This window comes from Sinohyriopsis cumingii, chromosome 15 (assembly GCF_028554795.1).
Source record: "Sinohyriopsis cumingii isolate HCF-2022 chromosome 15, ASM2855479v2, whole genome shotgun sequence".
NCBI lineage: Eukaryota > Metazoa > Mollusca > Bivalvia > Unionida > Unionidae > Sinohyriopsis > Sinohyriopsis cumingii.
In genome coordinates, this window is record NC_142975.1 from 105,243,652 (window position 1) to 105,264,958 (window position 21,307).

The 21,307-nt window shown below is 37.5% G+C and overlaps 1 protein-coding gene across 3 annotated transcripts in view; it reads left to right on the forward strand.

Moving 5' to 3' along the window:
• Positions 1–21,307, forward strand: part of LOC149782417 (adhesion molecule nephrin-like) — a 506,160-nt gene that overhangs the window by 431,439 nt on the left and 53,414 nt on the right. For all 3 annotated transcript variants that reach the window (XM_089933811.1, XM_089933812.1, XM_089933813.1), the window contains exon 5: positions 7,732–8,004. In XM_089933811.1, the coding sequence (XP_089789937.1) occupies positions 7,732–8,004 (273 nt within the window). The remainder of the gene's footprint in view (positions 1–7,731; positions 8,005–21,307) is intronic.

Here is a 21,307-nt window from a genome sequence, read left to right on the forward strand (position 1 = left end):
CGCTTGCATGAGGTAAAGGGTTAAATTACTGAATACACAAAAGGAGAAATTCAATGCCATTCAATTACAGATAGTCCTTCCTCAAATGAAATTCAATATTCAAAACCCTATCACTCGTCTTTCACTCAACCAAGTGATGGCCTATTTCATCATCTGACTTTGTGTGATAGATTTTTCTCATGTCCTGTGTTTCTACTCATCTCTAGTATTTCTTGACTGGTACCCAGTACCCCTTCAGTCCAACAACCACATCCTTCACCCTTCCACTTCCGTTCTTTCCTTTTCTTGTCTACCAGAGACACTGGACCAACTGTACCAGGGTATTTCCCTTCTCTGTCTCCTACAGCTTCTCCGGTCCCTAAAAGCTTCCTGCCCGAACACACACAAGGACATTAGTATATTCCTCTAGCTATCTAGTCTCACACTAAACAACAGTCTATCATCAGATAAGCCATTACCTTTTTTGGTCACGCATTCATGCACGTCGAAATACACATACTTTCTGGTATGGTATACATGGTATCAACTGCTTATCATGTATATATCAGTAGATTTCATCACATCAGTATATACAGATTCGCAGTCTTATTATACAGAACAATATCACATAATCAGACGCATTTCAGTACATTACACTTCTACAAAGTATACACAAATAATCAAATACCCCTATTAACTAATGTTGCACACTGCAACCATTACACAAAGTTATAATTCAATTCAACATTTGCAAATCCAGAATATCACATGAATAAATGCGCGAGGTTACTACAAATTAACCAAATAGCAAATTACTATATTAATTCTTTACATAAACATTGCTCATATCTCAAAATATGCATGTAGATCAAACACTACAAATGAATCAAACCCTACAAATGGTAATTCTACGTACTAACGATTCTAGTAATGAAGTATACATACTGCACATAATTAAAGTACAATTATCTTGCCTTAATATATTGCGCCAGTCGAGCAAATAAGTCCCTGACCTTTCCGAAGCTCCTTTGTAATTCCCAGAATAACAATGTTTCCCACCAATTTTGAATGACGCCGGAGTAGCTTATAACTTCCTTATGTAATTCCCGCAAGGTGGTTTATTGACTACTGACGTTTAGTGTCAAGACACTAGATTTAAATTTGCGATTCCAATGGTGGCCATGCCTTGCTCAATTCCAAGTGGATGTCGATTCACCCATGGTCTACATAATTAGCAGACATTACACCCTCCCCAGCAGTCTGTCAAGGGTGGATTTTCGACCCTCACTTGATGTTCCTTTGAGCCCAACACCGGCAATTCATGCCACTTACCTGTGAATCTCATGCAGCTAAATAAGGCGCCAGTAACAAGTTCCTGTGGCCATGTTATATGCAACTGGCTTCCCACCCGTCCTTTTGATGTTGGCTTACACTATCGTAACATAAGCCAGCCGGTCAGCTGTGTACATATCGCTTTGACACTCATTGTTCTCGACGCTGACACTCACAACATTTATGAAGCGAATAATTAGCCTCAGGTTCTAGCATATACATGTTGAAACCTGGCTATTGTTCCTTACTTATAATATGAATATTACATTTAACATTGAAAATTATGTTTGATTTAAAGAATTTATGACTTTTTCAAAATTGCTTGAAATTTCTGTCCATTCTTCCAATTAACACTTATGCTAATATACACACTGACATCAAGGATACATAATCCATGAATTATGGGACAATCGTGCATCATGCACAAAACACTGGCACAGTGTAACCTACTTTGCATGATTTATTAATGATTTAGTTGAAAGTAACATCCATAATTTTATTCTAATTCCTTTGCATCTGTAGCCACAAAACCTATACTGGAAATGAATGAGTGACACATTAAAGCTGAGCCACTATATATTTAATTTGCATACAAAATGATCATCTAAATATGGACTCAACTAAATTGTGGATGTTGTGCACATTGTGTGAGTAAAGTTTGTAGATGGCTTGAATTAAAGATATGGAAAGATCTGTTGAACTTTGAGTGAGAAGTCAAAGGTTAAGTCATTGTGACTGAGATAATAAAGGTTTTGGCAGAAGCACTGTCATTTAATGGTATTGTTCTTGACCAAACTTTATGGATGGCTTGACACTATTGTAATAAAGAAATCAGTGGATTCTGGTGTCAGAAGGTCAGTGATCATGGTCATGGTAAGTTAACTTAGAAAATAATAGTTTTTGCACATCAAGTTTAATTCAAGACTCCTGACGTGAACCAGTGGTAAATAATCTCTAGCATCTATCTTACCCTACTAGTGCATGCATAGAGGACTGTTAAACATGGAGTGGGGGTATAATGTGCCATCGGCAATATGCTTGATTTTAAAAGGGACATAACTCCAGTTTGTATCAGTTGAACATTATAAAATTTTGCTGACAAATTCATCAGGTGGCAGGGACTGTGTTTTAAAAGTGGGTTGTTAATGCTTGAAGCTGAAGGCTGCATGGGTGAATTATGTAATTAGATGAGTTGAAGTTGTAGGTTGGGGTTGCTTTTTTGGATTCTTCCTTTGATTTGTTTTCATTAGAGTCATAGCAAAGTTCATCTCTGTATATAAGTCACCATTCTGGGGGAAAAATCAAAAGGTGAAATGTTAATGAGACCAGGGAATGCGTGTTTAGATTTATTTTGGTTAGTTGTCCAGATTTTTAGGACATGATTATATCATAAGTTATCATTGATAGATTGTTACAAGAGTTTGCACAATACTTTACAAAAGTATATGCCACAATGGATGGTTCCAATTTTGAACGATAAGCTCTGCCCACTTAGTTACTACTCCCACTCAACAAGCTATCATGAAAGTGGAGGATATGGTAGCATTAGCAACATATTCACAGGAAAATATTCTCAACAATATTGCTAAAACTTTTCTACCTTATTAAAAGATTCTTTCACATTGAGCTTTTAAGAAAGGCTTGAACTACAACACATAAGGATATATTCTTGAAATTATAATTTTCGATGGTGAAAATCAGGTCTAAGTTACAACAAATTGTGGCGATTTATGTGTAAGAACAAACATCCTCACAAACTAGAAGATAACATTTTACTAGAAAAGGACAAAATAACAAAATGTTTCTGTTCTTGCAAAGTTAGGCATACTTATTATCAGATTTAAATATGACCTAAGTAGTTTTTAAAAAAAATTAAAATATAGCTTTCATAATGTATTTGCACCCATTACATTTATATTGTACATGTATAATTGTCATATAATAATGGAACAATGTGTTTTTATATCTACAGTTAACAATTTCATTATGTTTAGTAAAGCAGATATTAAAGTTAAATAAAAAAATTTTAAAAACACTTTATACTGAGTTGCCTGAGTGATTGAAGGAAATGTTTTACATTCTTGATGCTGTGTTAATATGTTTCCTCAGTTGGACGGATAAAACATTTCATACAGATATCATTGACAAACCAGTAAATTTAAATTATATTAGATCCATGTAAAATAATCATTTATCATAATCCCTTATTAAAGAAGGACATAATAATGGCACATTAGTATCTGATGGAATGACTCCACGATGAGCTTCAAACACAAAACGATGATGGTACATTGTAGCCCTGTTGCTGTGGATGTCCAAATCAATGATGGAGTAGTCAGTGGTGCTAGATTTTTGTGTGCATGCCACGTACCTCTTCAGCATGTTAGCTTCATAATGATTAAACACTGGATGAACTTTCCACATTGTTGACTGCATCATGCTTAATCTTGACCAAGAACTCTTCGAATACCGCAGAATTTTTTTGGGTCCCTTTGTAGTTCTCAATTTTCTGAAGTAATATTTAATTGCCCTAATGTTTCAACCATCGCAGTGTTGACATCTGGAGCTGACATCGAACACTTTCCTGACAATAGTTTCATCCTCACTTGATAGCAGCATTATGCTGAGCACAGTACTCTCTCATGCATGGCTTGTTGTACTTTTCCGTGCTCCCCTGAGGTAACCACATGCAGGCATTTTGCTATATAATAGATTAAACATTTTTTCCATACAAGCATTTAAAGAAATGAAAGACAGGACTATATTATACAGAATCTCTATTATCACAAGGATAGAATAAAGTCTTCCCTAGTATCAATTGAATCATATGAAGGAGATCCAGGAAAAGATTTTATCATGAGGCATGATATTGCTCATCATATTAGTGACATCACTTGATCATAGTAGGGTTCTCAAATGCTCTATCCTGGATCAAATGCCGCTCTGCATGAGTTAATCAAACAAGTAAGAGAAGACCTCAAGGCGATGCCGAGAAGCAATGCCTACCATCGCAAGCTCATCAATGAGTGCAAAGCACAGGCGGGACGAGAGATCCTACCACCCAGCAATACCTTAAGCAACTATGGGGCAAGTACAAAGCACTCACGGGAAGAACCGCTGAACCTACCAAATTTCTTTGACTTCAGCATGAGATCACGAGTCTATCAAGTTGAGCTGACATCGAGAAAAGACTTCCCAAAATCGATCTACAATCCTTTCAGCGGCAGCTCGATAAGATTACATGTCTTCCACCCCTAGATGCATTGAAAAAGTGTACAGAGGCACTGACAAAGGATTTATTTATGATCATGTGCTTGAGATGAGTTGATAAAGAACTCCGTAAATGCATTCTACAACCTACAGTAGATGCAGACTGTGCACACACGGCTATGAAACTTGGAGTAGTGTCAACGTTTATTTTTGCGGGAACAAAAGAGCATCAACATTTGGATCAGAACCAAAATGCTTATTGCATATCACAGTGACGATTTTAGTCCCATTGTTGACATTGCCTGGTTATTTATTCAGTGCTGCATCGAAGATTATCAAAAGTCAGGATCAGCATGGGTACTTGCCACAGTTAATTATGTTTCGTTTCAAATTTCCAAATTCACACCATTGCATGGAAGTAAGTATGTACTTCTTCCCAAGTCCATCCTGGTCACCAAATCATGGATCAGTGTCAAAAGTAACAATGACTACTGGTATGGTGTTCAATCCAGCAGAGGACAATGCTGATCGCGTCTCAAAGTACAAGCCACATTTTAATACCCTCCACACCGCCGGAATCACCTTTTCTGCAGCTGTCAAAGATGTCCCTAAACTGGAAGCGCTCAACGATGGGCTCTTCCTCAACGTATTTGGACTCAATGAAACGAATGTGGGTATAAACAGTTGGTGATCTATCCGCTTCTGATCTCCAAAACAGCCTTACAGCACAGCATCAGTTTACTGTATTACCATGACCATTTACTGTACATGAAAGACTTTCACCGGTTATGTAGATCTCAGTACACACAACATAAGAATCATGGCTATTTCTGTTATCGCTGCTTATAATGCTTTCCTCAGTCACATTGGCTGCATGATTGCCTCTCGTTGGGATACTGTCAAGAACTACGAAGTGTTCAGATGCCACATGAGGGAACACTACAGTTTGAAAACCACTACAAAAAATATATGCACACGTTTTACATCATCTTTGACTTGGAAGCAATCCTTGAAAAAGTGCCTTCTCCTGATCTGATCTATTCTTTTGCTGAAGTAGAACACAAGCATGTCCCATGCGCTGTCAGCAATAAAACCTGCTGCTCTGTCAGTGAATGTTTGTCATCGTTGTATCAACAGTAACGAGATGAGGATTGCGTCCTCTGGTTCTTTGAGAAACTCACTGATGAATGCAAACGCATCAGCAGCCTCAGAAACAAAATCCAACTCCTATTACTCCACTCACATTGTCACAACTGCATCAGCACACATCGTCGATGCAATGCCACATCTGTAACTATCGAGGAGCTGCTCACGCTGATTGCAATATATGCTTCAAAGATCCAGATGTCATTCCAGTCATTACTCATGATCAATGAAGCTATGATGGACACTTCATCATCTCAGTACTCAGTCATCCATGAGTCAAGACACTTCTCGCAGAGGTGGGTTCTGTCATATCAGAACTAATGATATATCGAACAAGCTCTCAAACATGGACTTGTTCTTGACAAAGTTCATTGAGCACTCAAGTTTAAACAATCTCCATGCATGAAATCTTGCATCGACCTCAACACCCAACAACAAGCCAAAGCCACTACGGACTTTGGCAAAAATTTCTTCCAACTCATCAACAACAGCATCTTTGGAAAACATTAGACACAGAAAGAAAATCAAAATCTTCAGTAACCAACAATGACAAGATAAGTTTGTGGCCAACGATGCCTTCGTTAGCATGAAAATCTTTGACAAAGAACTCGTTGTGATTGAATCCAAAAAAGTATATATCATGCTAGATAAACTCATCTACGTTGGTCCAGCCATTCTTGACCTCTCCAAAATGCTCAGGTTCGAATTTCATTAAAATTCATCAAACGCCAATACGGAGATAAAACCAGGCTGCTCATGACCTATACAGATTCACTCATCTATGAAATTCACATCGACAATGTCTATGTGGATCTCTATCAACATGGATAAAGAAAAATGCATTTAATTGAAATTTATTTATTAATAAAAGTGCTGCGTCAATCAACCGGTACTGACAATTTCATTGATTGAAATTTCATTGCATACTGTTATTTATGATGTACCAAGAATGTTGTTTAAAGAACTTTTATAAAATACATGATTTCTTATTAAATGTTCATAATTTCTCTAGTAAAAAAATATGGGATCCACGATTGACCCCGCATTATAATTGGGTTTGGGAGTTATCGAGGGAGTGGTGTAGATATATATCGGGTGGTGTTTTGTCAACTTAACACCAGTTGCACGTCAGTGCTTAATTTGAATATTTTAACAAAATCAGTACTAGCTAAACATGATGCAGGATTCTAATATTCCAAATTTAATTTTTCAAAGAAAACCAAACATAAGTAATAAAAGTACACAAATAAACAACACATACATGTGTACAGAAAGTTTCTCTATTGCATGTCATATTTTGACTCCAGTTTTGATCATAAGCATAAAATTAGCAGAAAATTATATTCAACATGTACACAAGCACAACAAATACTATCATTATTTAAACAGTTGTGTTTATTTATATCTGAAATATGATTATAAATAATTCATCACTTCCAATGCAGACATTTCTCCATCTTGGTGTTTTTTTGAAAAGTTTTGTTTTTAAAAAAATTTCCCTCTGAATTCTTTCATGATAACAACAGTCTGCATTGTATGTGCCCAAGCACAACGTGAACCATTTTTCTGATAAATCTTTAGTAATTATAGATGTAATCTTTCAGATTCCTCCGCAATGTAATAAGAAAGTAATCAAGTATGGTCTTATGTTTGTGAGAAAATATGGTGGATAGCAACATGTAACTACAGAGTAAAATCCATACCCACGTTTAACTGGTCAGTGTGCCTGGTTTTATTGACAGGTCAGAACCTTCCATTCCAGGAATGGAATGGTACATGGATAATGCATGTGGAATGCATGAAAAGTTATACAGCTGATTGATTGATTGATTGATTGATTTTGTAACGGTGCATCAGCACTGTTAGGCTATTTAGCGCCATACAAAATGTTATTTGTATAATATTTTTAAAAAATTATGAAAGGTCCTATATCAACCAGCAACATAAAAGAAGAAATGGTTGAAATTAAAAACAGCTAAGGACATAGTTTATTGGGAAGGTATTATCAGGTTAGTAAAGCATTGGTTGTGGGCAGGTCATTAAACTCCTTTTTGTTTTAATCAGACCCTCCAAGTTTAACACCATTCACATCTACAGTGAAGGTGATAGAAGGTCAGCCTCTGGAGTTGGTTTGTAGGGCAGAGGGTAACCCACCCCCCAAGTTGACATGGAGCCCTCAGGGTGAGGATACAGTGAACCAGTCCAAGTTATATTACCACAGTATATCCAGAATTAATCATGGAACCCACACCTGTACAGCCACTAACACCATGGAGCCAACCACTGGTAACTCGGTTACACGGTCCGACTTCAAGGGGCTGGTAGTTGATGTTTTATGTAAGTAAAAGTGTTTGTTTATTTTGTTAACGTATTACTCATTCATACCAAACCTTCCAGCACAGTGCTTGGATCCTTTTATTTCAGGGCATCTAAAAAATTCTATTTCTGGTGTTTCTATTGTAAACAAACAATGGACGCAGATGCCAGCACTTTTGATTTGTAAACAATCATGTACATTCGCATAGTAAGCGCTTTACATTGTGGTTGATTAAATTTGTTTCTGGATGAACTAAAGCAGATATTTCGTGGACTGCCACATAGCAGCTGCTTACATTCTGCGTTAACTTTTGATACAATGTTTCAGATTTAGATGCCAGATTTCATAAAATTGCTGGGTTCCTACAAATAACGTGCAAGTGGCAAGGCATTAACTGTCTTTTTTAGCTGGTAATAAGAATGGCAAAAAATATACTTACAGTTTTACATCCTGAATGTCCTCAAAATGTACTTTCTTAGTTCTGCAAATCCGAATTACATGAGCCATGTCATAGGTTCTCAATCTTGATTACACATTTCGAAATTGTACTGTCATTTCGAATATATTCCAAGTGCAATTACATCCTCCTTACTGCACTCAAAATGAAACAAGCATTAAACTCCATAGCATCATTTTGATAATTGCAATTGAACGACTTAATATTTTTCCTATATTATGATTTCAAACATTCAATGACATTAACAGAAACGCATTTGCAGATGTCAACACATTTCTCCCTTGCTTCTTCAATCTGATGTGTTTCATGTGGAATTGTCACATATAAATCCAGTCCATAATCACGAAATTTCGTAGAATTGACAAAAATACCAAAATCTATTCATTTCAGATCAAATGGAAAAGTTGTTGCAATGCGCATTCATTCACAATATGACTCCAAATTTCAGTTTTAACTAGACATGCCATTTTCTTTCTAAAGTTGTGTCTAGTGCACGACTAGGTTCAAATTTATCTGGGCTGAGATATGTGCGAATTAATAATGTTGTTTTTGTGTAATGATGGATCTGCGGTTGTGTATTTGGTTTGGAATACATCATAAATTCAGTTACTTTGTTTTATGTAGTGTATTTTTGTTTATATAATTAAGCCTTAGGTAGAATAAGAAAATGAGCATATAATAAAAAGGTTACTGTATTTATATGGGAAAATATGAACTCTTTTTGTTGGATGGATATACTGCACTCCCAAGGTCATGCAGTATCCATCCGAAAAACTCGTTCATAATTTCACATACAAATGCAGTAACCTATAATTATATACAGCCATTTGCAGAACACAACATAATTGGCAATGGTCATGGTTTCATATTGCACAAAATCCTTGAAGAAATGATGATTTGTACAGAGATTCCTAACACTATACTGATGTTAGAAGAAATGCAATATATAGCATACAAGTTTTAAATTGGATGCTGAGATGGAAACAGTTTTGGCTTGTATAGTTGTTTTTGCAGCTTTGTTGGTTTTAGTGCGAATTCTTAGAGGATTAGTTCCTTGACTTTGTCAGTGCAATACTTGTAGGTCAAAAAAGCTATTAAGGAAAATTGATTCATTATAAAGTATCTAAAAATGATAAAGGAAGTTCATTACAGTATTATTGATGTTATTTCATGCAATGCCAAAGGAAACCAATGATGGGCTTGTTTTAATCAGTACCAGATATCATATTTTGCAAAGAAAAGAAAGTTATGAGCAATAAAGATCACAGATCTGATAAATATAAGCAACGAAATTAACCTAAACATTAATGGAAGAAGGAAAAATACTAAACGACATCATTAAAATACTTAAAAGATGCTAGCAAACCTTATAGCAAAGGATACTAATCAACCACAAATCTTTAACTTTAGCTATTTAAAGTATACACTTTTTCAAAGAGAAATTGGTTCATAAAGACATTGCTGTAGTACACTAGAGAATGCAGCACAGGAAGTTTCATGTATTCCGTGTAAAATAAATTTATCAAAGATACAATTGATTGCTAAAAATGGTAAACTATCCATTTCATGAGAGGATAGATTTGTTCTTTGTTAGGACAACGTTAAGCAGTGATTTCGCTTTACTGTATCAGCAATCATAATGAAGTTAGATGGTATGCAAAACCTTGAGATACACATAAAGTCTAAATATAATAACTGCCAATGGTGACAGTGAAGAATTTATTGATGTTGATAGTTGAAAACACTCCGAAAGAAATAAATAAGGTCATTCAGAGTAGCAATGTTGACAGCATTTATCACAGACTTCTATGTAAACATTATTTGCATTCAATAACCATGGAATTTTACTGGCATCTACAGAGTCTGATACAGTTTGTGGTTTTGAAAACCTAACAATGTCTCTCTAGGCATCCGTCTGTCTTCGGGAGATGATGGTGTAGCTTCTGGTTGGGTGTCCTGTCTGCACTTTTGCGAGTGACTAAGAGTCTGACCCTAGAGTGACAGTCTCTGTTGCACTTGCTGAATGTCAATGCTTGTTGAATCTGTTGTTGATTTGCCTTCCTCTTGGCTTTCTTTGCAGTAAGGTTTGTGTTGCTCACTTCCTCGGCTTTCAGAACACTCTGCCTGACATCGAGGCGCCAGGTGGAGTGGTCGTCAGGACAGCTGTCCCAGTCATTGATGTTGATGTTGGCCGTCTTCATGTCCTTCTTACAGATATCTTTGTAATGCAGATGTGACTGTCGAGTCAGTTGTGCACCTTCTGCTAGCTCGCCGTTTAGCAGATCCTTGCGAATCGCCCTGGGTCCATTCTCTTGACGTGGCCATGCCAGCGAAAGCACTTCTCACTCAGAATGGAGAACATGCTGTTCATATTGGCATGTTCCAGAACCTCTGAGTTGAGTACTTTGTCCTGCCAGTGGATGTGCAGAATGCACTGCAGGAATCTAAGGTGGAAGCTGTTGAGTTTCCTTTCGTGGCTGACATAGGTGCTCCATGTCTCACTGCTGTAGAGGAGTGTGCTGAGTACACAGGCTTGGTAGACATGCAATTTGGTCTTCTCAGTGAGGTTGGGGTTGTTCTAGACCCTCTGGTTCAGTCTAGCCATAACTGCGGCAGCCTTGGAAATCCTGCTGTTCACCTCGGAATCTATGGAGAGCAAGCTGGAGATGGTGGACCCAAGATATGTGAAGTTCTCAACAACTTCCAGGTTGTACCCATTGATGGCCATGATGGGAGGGAAGTCTGTGTCCTGCGCTATGACGTTCGTTTTCTTCAGACTGATGGTCAGTCCAAACTCCTTACAGGCATGGAAGAGGCAGCATGTCAGCTGCTGCAGTCCATCTTCCATGTGTGATGTCAAGGCTGCATCATTGGCAAAGAGTAGTTCACCTCTGTGACTTTAGTCTTAGCCTGGAGAAGAGCAGTGTTGGATAGCTTGCGGACAGCCCTGGTTTAGATATACACTTTCTTGCTGCAGTCCTCGAAGGCATACTGGAGGAGCATGGAGAAGAAGATGACAAAGAGTGTCAGCACAAGGATGCAGCCTTGCTTCACTCTGCTGTTGACTGGGAAGGCCTCCGATGTTGTGCCATTGAAGCACACTGTGCTGTGCATGTTCTTGAGGAATAACATGACCACAGCGAGTAGTCCTGGGGGGCAGCCAATCTTCTGTAGGAGTCTAAAGAGTCCCACTCCAACTGACCAGGTCAAACACCTTCGTCAGGCCTATGAAGGCAATGTAGAGAGGCATCTGCTGGTCATGACATTTCTCCTGCAGCTGGCATAGTGAGAAAATCATGTCTATAGTTGACTGGCCGGCTTGGAAGCCACACTGGGACTTGGGGTAGACTTGGAAATCTAGGGTCTGCAAGTGCACCAGTGTGACACGGGTGAAAGCCTTTCTGATGATGCTGCAGATGGAGATGCCCCGATAGTTGTTGCAGTCACTATGGTCTCCTTTGTTCTTGTACAAAGTGACAATATTGGCATCCTGCATGTCCTGGGGGATGTGTCCCTGTTCCCAGCAGAGGGAGTGGAGTACATGCAGGAGCTGGAGCAATGATGATTTCCCGCTCTTGAGGACTTAAGGCAGGATGCTGTCACACCCAGAAGTCTTCCCATAAGCGAGGCAGTCGATGGCTTTTCCCAGCTCTTCCATGGTGTGTCTCGTTCCTCTATGACTGACAGGAGCAGCAGAGAGGGTGAACAGACCACTTAGGGGAATGGTCACCCTTGTGTTTTACCAAAAAAAATAGTGACCACTCATAGAGGTCAATTACCACGTCTACGATTATTGTTTGTCCCAAACAGAACCGTAGACGCCCCTCTCTGCTGCTATCAATATTGGGAATCATCATCTGAATCATGGGAATCTTCATCTGTTTCATCTTCATCTGAATCTTCGGAATTTGTTCTATGTTTCAAGTAATATTAAAGTTCTGATGGTGGTTTTTCTATTTTTGGATTTATGTTCTTTCTGTGTTTATAATATATCATCAAACTTCTGTATCGATCTCCACCGCAATTTTTGCAAATCTGATATAATCCTCTAACGCCGTTGTTACATCCAACACATCTTCGTGGACCAGCATGAGGGTTTTTCTTTATAAGATAATTATGTTTCTTGCAATATTCTCCACGGCACCTTTTGTTGCATTTATCTGTTGTTCCTTGACGCAGCCACGCACAGTTGTTCATTATATTAATGATATCTGTTTAATTCAATTTAATTTTATCATCACCCCTGTTACCCAAATATTTTATCAATACCCACACGATATCTTGTTCTTGGATCATGTAAATTTATTGTTATAAATCCATGCGGGGTAGCTTGCGCTCGTGAGAAGAAATTTTTGAATTTAATTCTATCCATGTCACCACCACACCAGGTTTGATGAATATTTCGCAACGTGTGTGTGTCTACGCCATTAAACACAACTAAAATGTTGCAGTTGTCTCTGATCACTTTTGGTATTTGTGTATATCGTTGAGTAACATAGATCACGTCTGTATTTTTATGTCTCCCTCGGGAAAATATTCTGGCTGGATTTGATTGTTTATCTAGCATCACATCGTCGTATACAACTAAATTATTAATAAATCCGTCTATGGAATCTACGGATGGTGCTTCATCAATATCGGTTATAAACTCTATAACATCATTATCTTCATCCAGTAATCGCGCGTTTTCATTGAAATCTTTAAGTACATCATAACATCGCTGATCATCAACGGATGGTGCTACTAAATACAACTTATCCCATTTCAACCATCTCATTATCAGATTAAGTAATAATTGCGTCTTACCCGATCCAGATGGTCCTATGATAATCATTCTGATGGAGTTCGGTAGCGCAGGATGATGCTTAACTGGCTCTCGTTGCCGAGTTGCTGAGAAATCAATTATATCCATATATATTATAACATGAATTTATATTGTTTACGTTGTAGAGTTAAAACTCCAACTACTGATTTAGCTACAGTTACAACAAAAAACAAAAAAATAGCGTACGGTGGAAAATGTTCTGTATGCGGTAGAAAGAAATTTTCATTTTTACCTAATAAGCGCGGTGGTGATATTACTAATTTGATGTCAAAGTTTCCAGGTGCTCCATGGGCTAAATACAGCGGGGAAAAACATCTACCAGGATATAATTATTGCGGTCCTGGTACTCGACTTGATATCAGGCTCGATAATCAAGATCAACCAAAACCAGGCGAAGAACCAATAAATGCTATTGATCGAGCTTGTCATGTTCATGATGTAGCTTATAAAAGTAAAAATCTACAAGATAGGCATATTGCAGATGTAAAATTAATTCATTCATTAAATTCTATAAAAAATAAAAATATTAGAGAATCATTAGCTAATTGGTTAGTAAGATCCTCGATGAAAGGTAAATTAGCGATTGGGGCTGGTAATTAATAATGGAATCAATTTATTATTCACCGAGAGGATACTGGAGAGGCAAAGCAGCAATTGGTAAACTCGCTGATGCAGCATCGGTTAAACATTCTACTGCTAAAACGTGGTTATCTAAACAAGCAATATGGCAAATTTATCTACCACGTCCTAAACAAATTCAGTACTCGTATTTCGATGTCAGTGTTCCTAATGAAGTTCATCAAGCTGATATTCTGTTTTTACCGCATGATACTGTACGTGGAAAAACGTACAAGTACGCGCTAACCGTAGTTGATGTTGCAAGTAGATATAAAGAAGCAGAGCCGCTATCAGCAAAAACATCATCTGAAGTAGCCGATGCGTTTGAACGAATTTATCAACGAGGACTCGGACCACGAGGTGGTCTGCGATGGCCACAGCTACTACAGGTTGATCCTGGTAAGGAATTTCTTGGTCCAGTATCATCGCTGATGAAACAACATAATACCAAAATACGACGAGGTCATACTGCAATTCACCGTGATCAGGCAATTGTTGAGCGATTTAATCGAACACTTGCTGAACGGTTATTTGGATATCAATACGCGAGGGAATTTATTCAGGATAAAAGATCTCGTGAATGGGTTGCAAGATTACCAAACGTGATAGCTGCATTAAATAATGAGATTACACGAACAACCAACATGAAACCCATTAGCGCGGTCACAAAAAAAAATATACCAACACAACGGAAAGATGCTGGAAAACAAAAAATATTAGGTGATGTTACAGTCAGATATTTATATGAGCCTGGTGAACTTGAAGGTGGTAGCGCGAGAGCAACTGATCCTATTTGGAGTGTTACCACACACAAAATATCTACCGTGACAAGATCCACTGGAAGAAATGTAGGCGTTTCCAGACCTGCAATCTACAGATTAGATTCTGCTGCTCCTCAACGTGGATTTACACGTGAACAACTACAAATAATTCCCGCGGATACACAACTACCACCGCGATCACTTCGGTGATTTCGATCACTTAACTAGCACTAGTGCCAGCACCCAAGGCGCTAGCGCCTCTACGTCGATTACACTCAAGACAGGTTAACATGGTATTTTCTCGTGTATGACCGCGACTATTATCTTTTCTATCTACGGTAAATTGTCTTGAATCATTACTCGAATACCGCCATAACATTATACAATTACAACTGGTGCAATGATTGTTCTGCTGCTGTTTTAACTCAATAATAAATTCAACATCAAGATCAAAGTCGCGTTTATTTTTTTTGTCAGATTGTTTGTATCCGATTAATTTTTTTCTTATTATATCATCATCGATGATGTTAAATTTATCAACGATTTCAGGAATTATGATTCTACGTAATTGAGATATATTTCTGACCCTCGATACCGCCAAATAAACTAAATTTGACCACTCGATGCGATCGTCTACAATCCAGACTCGTGTATCAGAAATAGTTAATCCCTGTGACGAGTGGATCGTCATAGCGTATCCCAACACCCATGGAGATTTGTCAGCGCGTAATGCATCTTCGACCACACTGATATCAACGGCGACAATATCATTTAATACGAGATTCTGTTTCCTTGACTCTGTCAAGGGTCCTGGAATATCAACATTAATATTCTGTTTTCGTGTATCTGATGGTCTATAACACAACGGTACGGGTAGTTCTGAATATTGTTCTTTATGTAGCTGAAATAACTGCTGCTGTAAAGCGTCTCTGATTATTTTTCTACTTGCTACGATCAAATCGTTGGGTCTCCATGAGTTCAAAAAATCACTCATTGATGTCTCTGAGATCACTCCACGTAATATTTCACACTGAATTTTGTTTGATTGTAATCTGATTAATTTTTTAAACTCCCTCAAATTTGCATCAAGAGCTCTATGATCATCATCTATTTCTTCGTAATAATCAACGAAATTTTTTAACCAATCATGTGGAGATGGTCCAACAAAGGGCGGTGGTTGACCATGATCGCCACACATTATTATGGCGGTATTTTTCGTCAACAACCAATCAAGAAACATTTTTAATGTATCCAATGAGACCGTGCATATCTCATCCCAAATAATTATTTTAGGTATATATTTTTCTCCCATCCGTTCAGGAGTCCATGTATCCCCGCGCCATCGGAAGAAACTATGATACGTGCACGATTGTACTTGCCGCTGTTTCATCTCACGTGCAAGTCTATGTGTGGGTGTCAGCACGATTATATCTGAATTTCTAAAAACATTAATCGTTCGAGTCGTTTTGCCGCATCCACCAGGTCCATTGAGATATACTGTCTTATATCTAGTTATGGATCACTCAACGATGGTGCCTTCGACATTTCTGATATTTTATTACCCTCACGATAAACATCTCTCACTGGAACATCTGCTGATTCTGTATAATTGTGTAATAGTTCCTTTTTTATTCTCCACGAACCCCATCGTTCATCATTACTTGTAAATTTCATGACAAGTTCTAAATATTTACTTGAAATATAAAACGAATCTGTTGCGACTCTGACTGCGGTCTCAGGAAATCTATTAATCATCGATAATAAATTTATGGAAACATAAGCCAACATGGAAGATCTTAGATGAGTATATTGCGGGGATACGTCATTTATGTAACTAACGATCGTACCTAATTTTGTTCCGTCGGATAAATAAACACTCTCTCGATTTACAAATGTATTTTTCGCCGTTGTATCAGCGATTATAAAATCGTACTCGGCATCATCTAAAATTAATCGTGCGTGATGTCTTTTATAATCATATGCACCACCTTGAGTAAATTTACCTATAATTTTTCTACCGAGATCTTTTGCGGTTTTGAGTTTATTAGGAATATTATCCTTAAACTCGCTGATAACTTCAGAATCTGACATGGGCAACCAAACTTTGGTCTGTGCATGATATGATATAATTGCCTCACTGACCACCAACGATGTCAGTATCGCACAATCTAGCATATATCGCAACAAAACTATAGGTACCCAACGTTTTTCACAAAAATGTCTGCCAAACCAAACATAACAAATCTTGTGAAGATTTTCGTTAAACTCGAATGATTCAATACAGGCGAATCCAGTCAGATCAAAATCAGGTAATGGTCCATTAATTGCCACTCGCGTCATCTCGTTTGTAGGGTGACCAAATCTTTCAAAGTACGTAGAACAATCTCCGTATCCCAGAAAACTTCCTGGATAACATGCAACCATATCAACCGAAATAACATCATTGTAATTGTATTTGGTATTCCATAATCCGCCATGTCCATATTCGACGCAACTTGCGCGTACGTCCTCGAGTAAATCAAATCGTGTTGGTTTCCATGAATTTCGTTCTCTGGCGAAATGAGCCGCAACAGATGGAACGGTAAAACAATTAGTTAGTAATTTGTCAGTATTTTCCGCGTGCTTGCACTGTAAAAACGTCGCAAGATTTTTCATCTCGTCATGAAGGGATTCTGTGCGATATATTTCACCGTTCGGTTTGACAAACTGATCAAATTCACCCTCCTCATTACTTTTAAATAACCATACCGATACAGGATCGGTTTTACTTATTTCGTTAATAAAATCAAATATATCTGCCCCAGAATTATCTGCCACAGAATTATCTGTGGGGTAAAATCTAACAGTTCGATCACGTGGAAATATTGTTACTGCGTTAGTCCATGCGTGCGCGTTATGATCGATAATATTTATTGGAGCTCCCTTCGATTTATATTTCGACTGGTACAGTACTTCTCCCGTTATTGTCGCCACAGCTATTGGAAATTTTAATATTTTTCCTAACTCAGCAACATCTTTTATTGTAGCACCGGTATCCTTAACTGAATCAGCCCATGAGTTTATTTTTTCACGCCTTAAATCAGTTAATCCATTTCCACGCATCGCGTTTGTAAAGTGTTCTATTACTCGTTCGGCCACACAATTTAACCTTGAAAATTTCATCGGCGCTAGTTTATCAACGTTAGGTTTTTTATTTATCTCATAGATTCCATAAATAACCGCCGTTACAGGATATGCTCGCTCATAATACGGTTTATCAATACCTGTCAGTAGACCCGGTCTGAAATTTTTACTTAATATGATAGTTTTATTATTACCAAGGACAGGATCATATTTGTCACGGATAATCCAACTATCTGTTTCTGTTAATACAATAAATTTTACTCTGAATAAATATTTTTGATTGCCGTCGTATTCAGCGATGTAGTTAATGATAGTTGCCGCTCGCTTGTCGTTCATTGTGGCGTCCGTGACAGTGTTGCGTATAATCTTGAACGTTGACCATGTGTGAGATGCACCATCCGTGTAAAATTCTTTCTTGGCGTCGTGAATTTTCGAGATCAAACTTTTATTTTTCGGATCAACCAGATCTCGTACTGGCAAGTCAGAAGATAATCTGTCAAGGTTGAATTTATACTTAGCAGGCCTAGTTTGGGATAATCTCTCAAACTCGTTCATATAATTAAAACAAATATTTAAATAAAGAAAATTATATATATATATACAATGTCCCAATGTAGATGGTTGATGATCGGCTCAGTAAATCGATGCAACAAATCCTGTAGAAAGGAATTTTGTTGGATGCACTCACAAAACATACGACGAGGAAGTCTAGGACCAATACCATGTCTACGGTGTGGTATTGGAGTGCGAGGAAAGACAGAATTATGTGGGAAGTGCGGCGGGAAACGGTTCAGAGAGCTCAAAAGATATTATGACAAAAAAAATAATAGCGGTGAAAACGCTATAAAATCCGTGAGGGATTATATATCAAGATTTCAGACAAACAATGATTTAAACATATAATATTATTATAATGGAGCAAAATATATTTGTCCCACATCCTGTCATAACAAACTATGAATCAAATATTAATGGTATCATCAGACACCGCAAGTTGAGGAGACCAGTTGGTAATGTTTCTAATACTGGCTATCTTAGATTTACAGTTGGAAAGAGAAGATATCTATGTCATAGATTTACATACGAGTGTCACAAGGGTTTGATCAATGACGGTCTTGTTATTGATCATATTGATGGAAATCCTCAAAACAATAATTTATCCAACCTTCGTGTTGTCACTCGAAGCGTGAACTCTGCATGTGGTAATACAGGAAGATATAAGACAATCGGAAAGAGGGGGGTAATTTCTACAAACATAGAAACCGGTAAAGAAATTATGTTTCAGTCTATGAACGCGGCTGCGACATATTTTGATATTAACTCTCGTTCAGTACAAAAAGTAGCAGATAATATAACCAGATCTGCTCTCTCGAAAAAATATAAGCAGAAAATTACATTTCAGTATCAATAACTATCATCACCACATTATTAACTATCATCACCACATTGAATTAATTTTTTAATTTATGTCACAGTAGGTCCTCCATACACTACTGAATTTTTGATTACATAAGGGAGATTACTTTGTAATATATAGTTTTCTTCGTAGATGGTTGGTTTTTTATGATCGTAATTAGTCAGTTTAACTAATTACATCGTATAGTGCCGACGAACCTAACTCATTAGACTCATAAGTATTATTTATGGTTTTTAAATATTTTCCCATCATACAACACATGATAATATTATTGATCCGTAGGAAGCTGTGTGTAAACAGAAACCGTTACTCATTGTAATTGACCTGCAGTTGTGTGTTCACTGAACTTACACTCTGGAAAGTTCTTTGACTGGTGCATTAATGCCACTGTTATTATTGATTTTCGGTCTGCTTAGGAAACTAGCTACAAATACAGAAACTATTATTCAGAAACTGTTATAAATACAGAAACTATTATTCAGAAACTGTTATTATCCAGAAACCGCTACAAATACAGAAACTGTTAAATACAGAAACTGTTATTATTCAGAAACCGCTGTTTAGTGTAAATATTGGTTCCTTAGCTATATAGCTAGCTATATATTAACTTCCGAAACATATGTTCGTAACAATGTTTGATAGCTCGATCAGTATGGTATTGGACTGTGGCGCTCGCGGTCCAGGATCAAACCCCCATGGCTGACAATTTGTCGGTGGTGCGCATAATTGCGATTTTTATAATAGTGGCGGGAACCGCAAGAACCCCTCCGCTCAGCAAATTCATAACCACAATATTGACTTGTGGTTGATACATATTTTCGTATCACCCACTGGATTAATTATTGTGGGTGTGATTTTGCTGAGCGTATATGTTTGTACTGTCCTTAGTTAGTGCCGTTTCATTCATAATCTGAGCTCGCCAATACACTCGATAGGGGCTCTTCATTCATTGTATATAACCATTTCATTGTATATAACCATTTCATTGTATATATGTTATATGTATATCCTCTAAACTTGGTAGATTGCGGTGGCAAGCTACGAGTTTAATGAGGACTGTGCTGTCCTTGTGCTGTCCTTAGTTAGTGCCGTTTCATTCATAATCTGAGCTCGTTAATACACTCGATAGGGGCTCTTCATTCATTGTATATATGTTATATGTATATCCTCTAAACTTGGTAGATTGCGGTGGCAAGCTACGAGTTTAATGAGGACTGTGCTGTCCTTGTGCTGTCCTTAGTTAGTTATATGTTATGTGTATATCCTCTAAACTTGGTAGATTGCGGTGGCAAGCTACGAGTTTAATGAGGGTTGTGCCGTCCTCCCTCTTGGGCCTCTAGACCGTTGTTTGGCGGGTTAGGGGCTCTCGTAGAGGGAATATTTGCCTAATGAACTTGGTAGATTGCGGTGGCAAGCTACGAGTTCTTGGCTGTGCTGTCCCTGAAACATCCCGACGAACTCGCTAATACACTCGATAGGTGTTCTAGGGATATTTTTTTTATTTTAAAGATTTATATATTATATAATGAACCATGAAAATATCAATGATGTAATTGTCGCTATTAAAAAATTGAAAAAAGATGGAATTAATATATCTGATGAACTTAATCCTGAAAAAATAGTTTCTGACTTTGAGATTTTACAAGAACGTAAAACCCAGGGTACACACACACTATCATCTGAATACAGGCTCATGAAACGGATTCAATCGGCAATGTTTCAGTCGCTAGCTACCGTAGAAGATGATCATGTGAAGGAGTTCGTTCCTCTTTCTACCGCCGTAGAAAGAATTAAGTCGTTATTATCCCACGAGTATGAGGCAAAGAAAACGATTAGTACTCGCATAAGACTATTAAGAAAAATTATGTTAGATCGTGAAACGATCCAAGGTAACCCCGTTACTGGTGAAACGATCCAAGGTAACCTCGTTACTGATGATAATGAAAATGAAAGTTTTGGTAACTGGGGTCCAAGTCAACGCTGACCACGTGTATTGGTAGTCAAAATCAAGAAAGTTCTAACCTTGTCAAATTTGTTCCTAATAAATTTTATTTATTATAAATTTTATTTATTATAAATTTTATTTTTACTGAGGATTTATTTTTTTTTTACTAAAATCAAG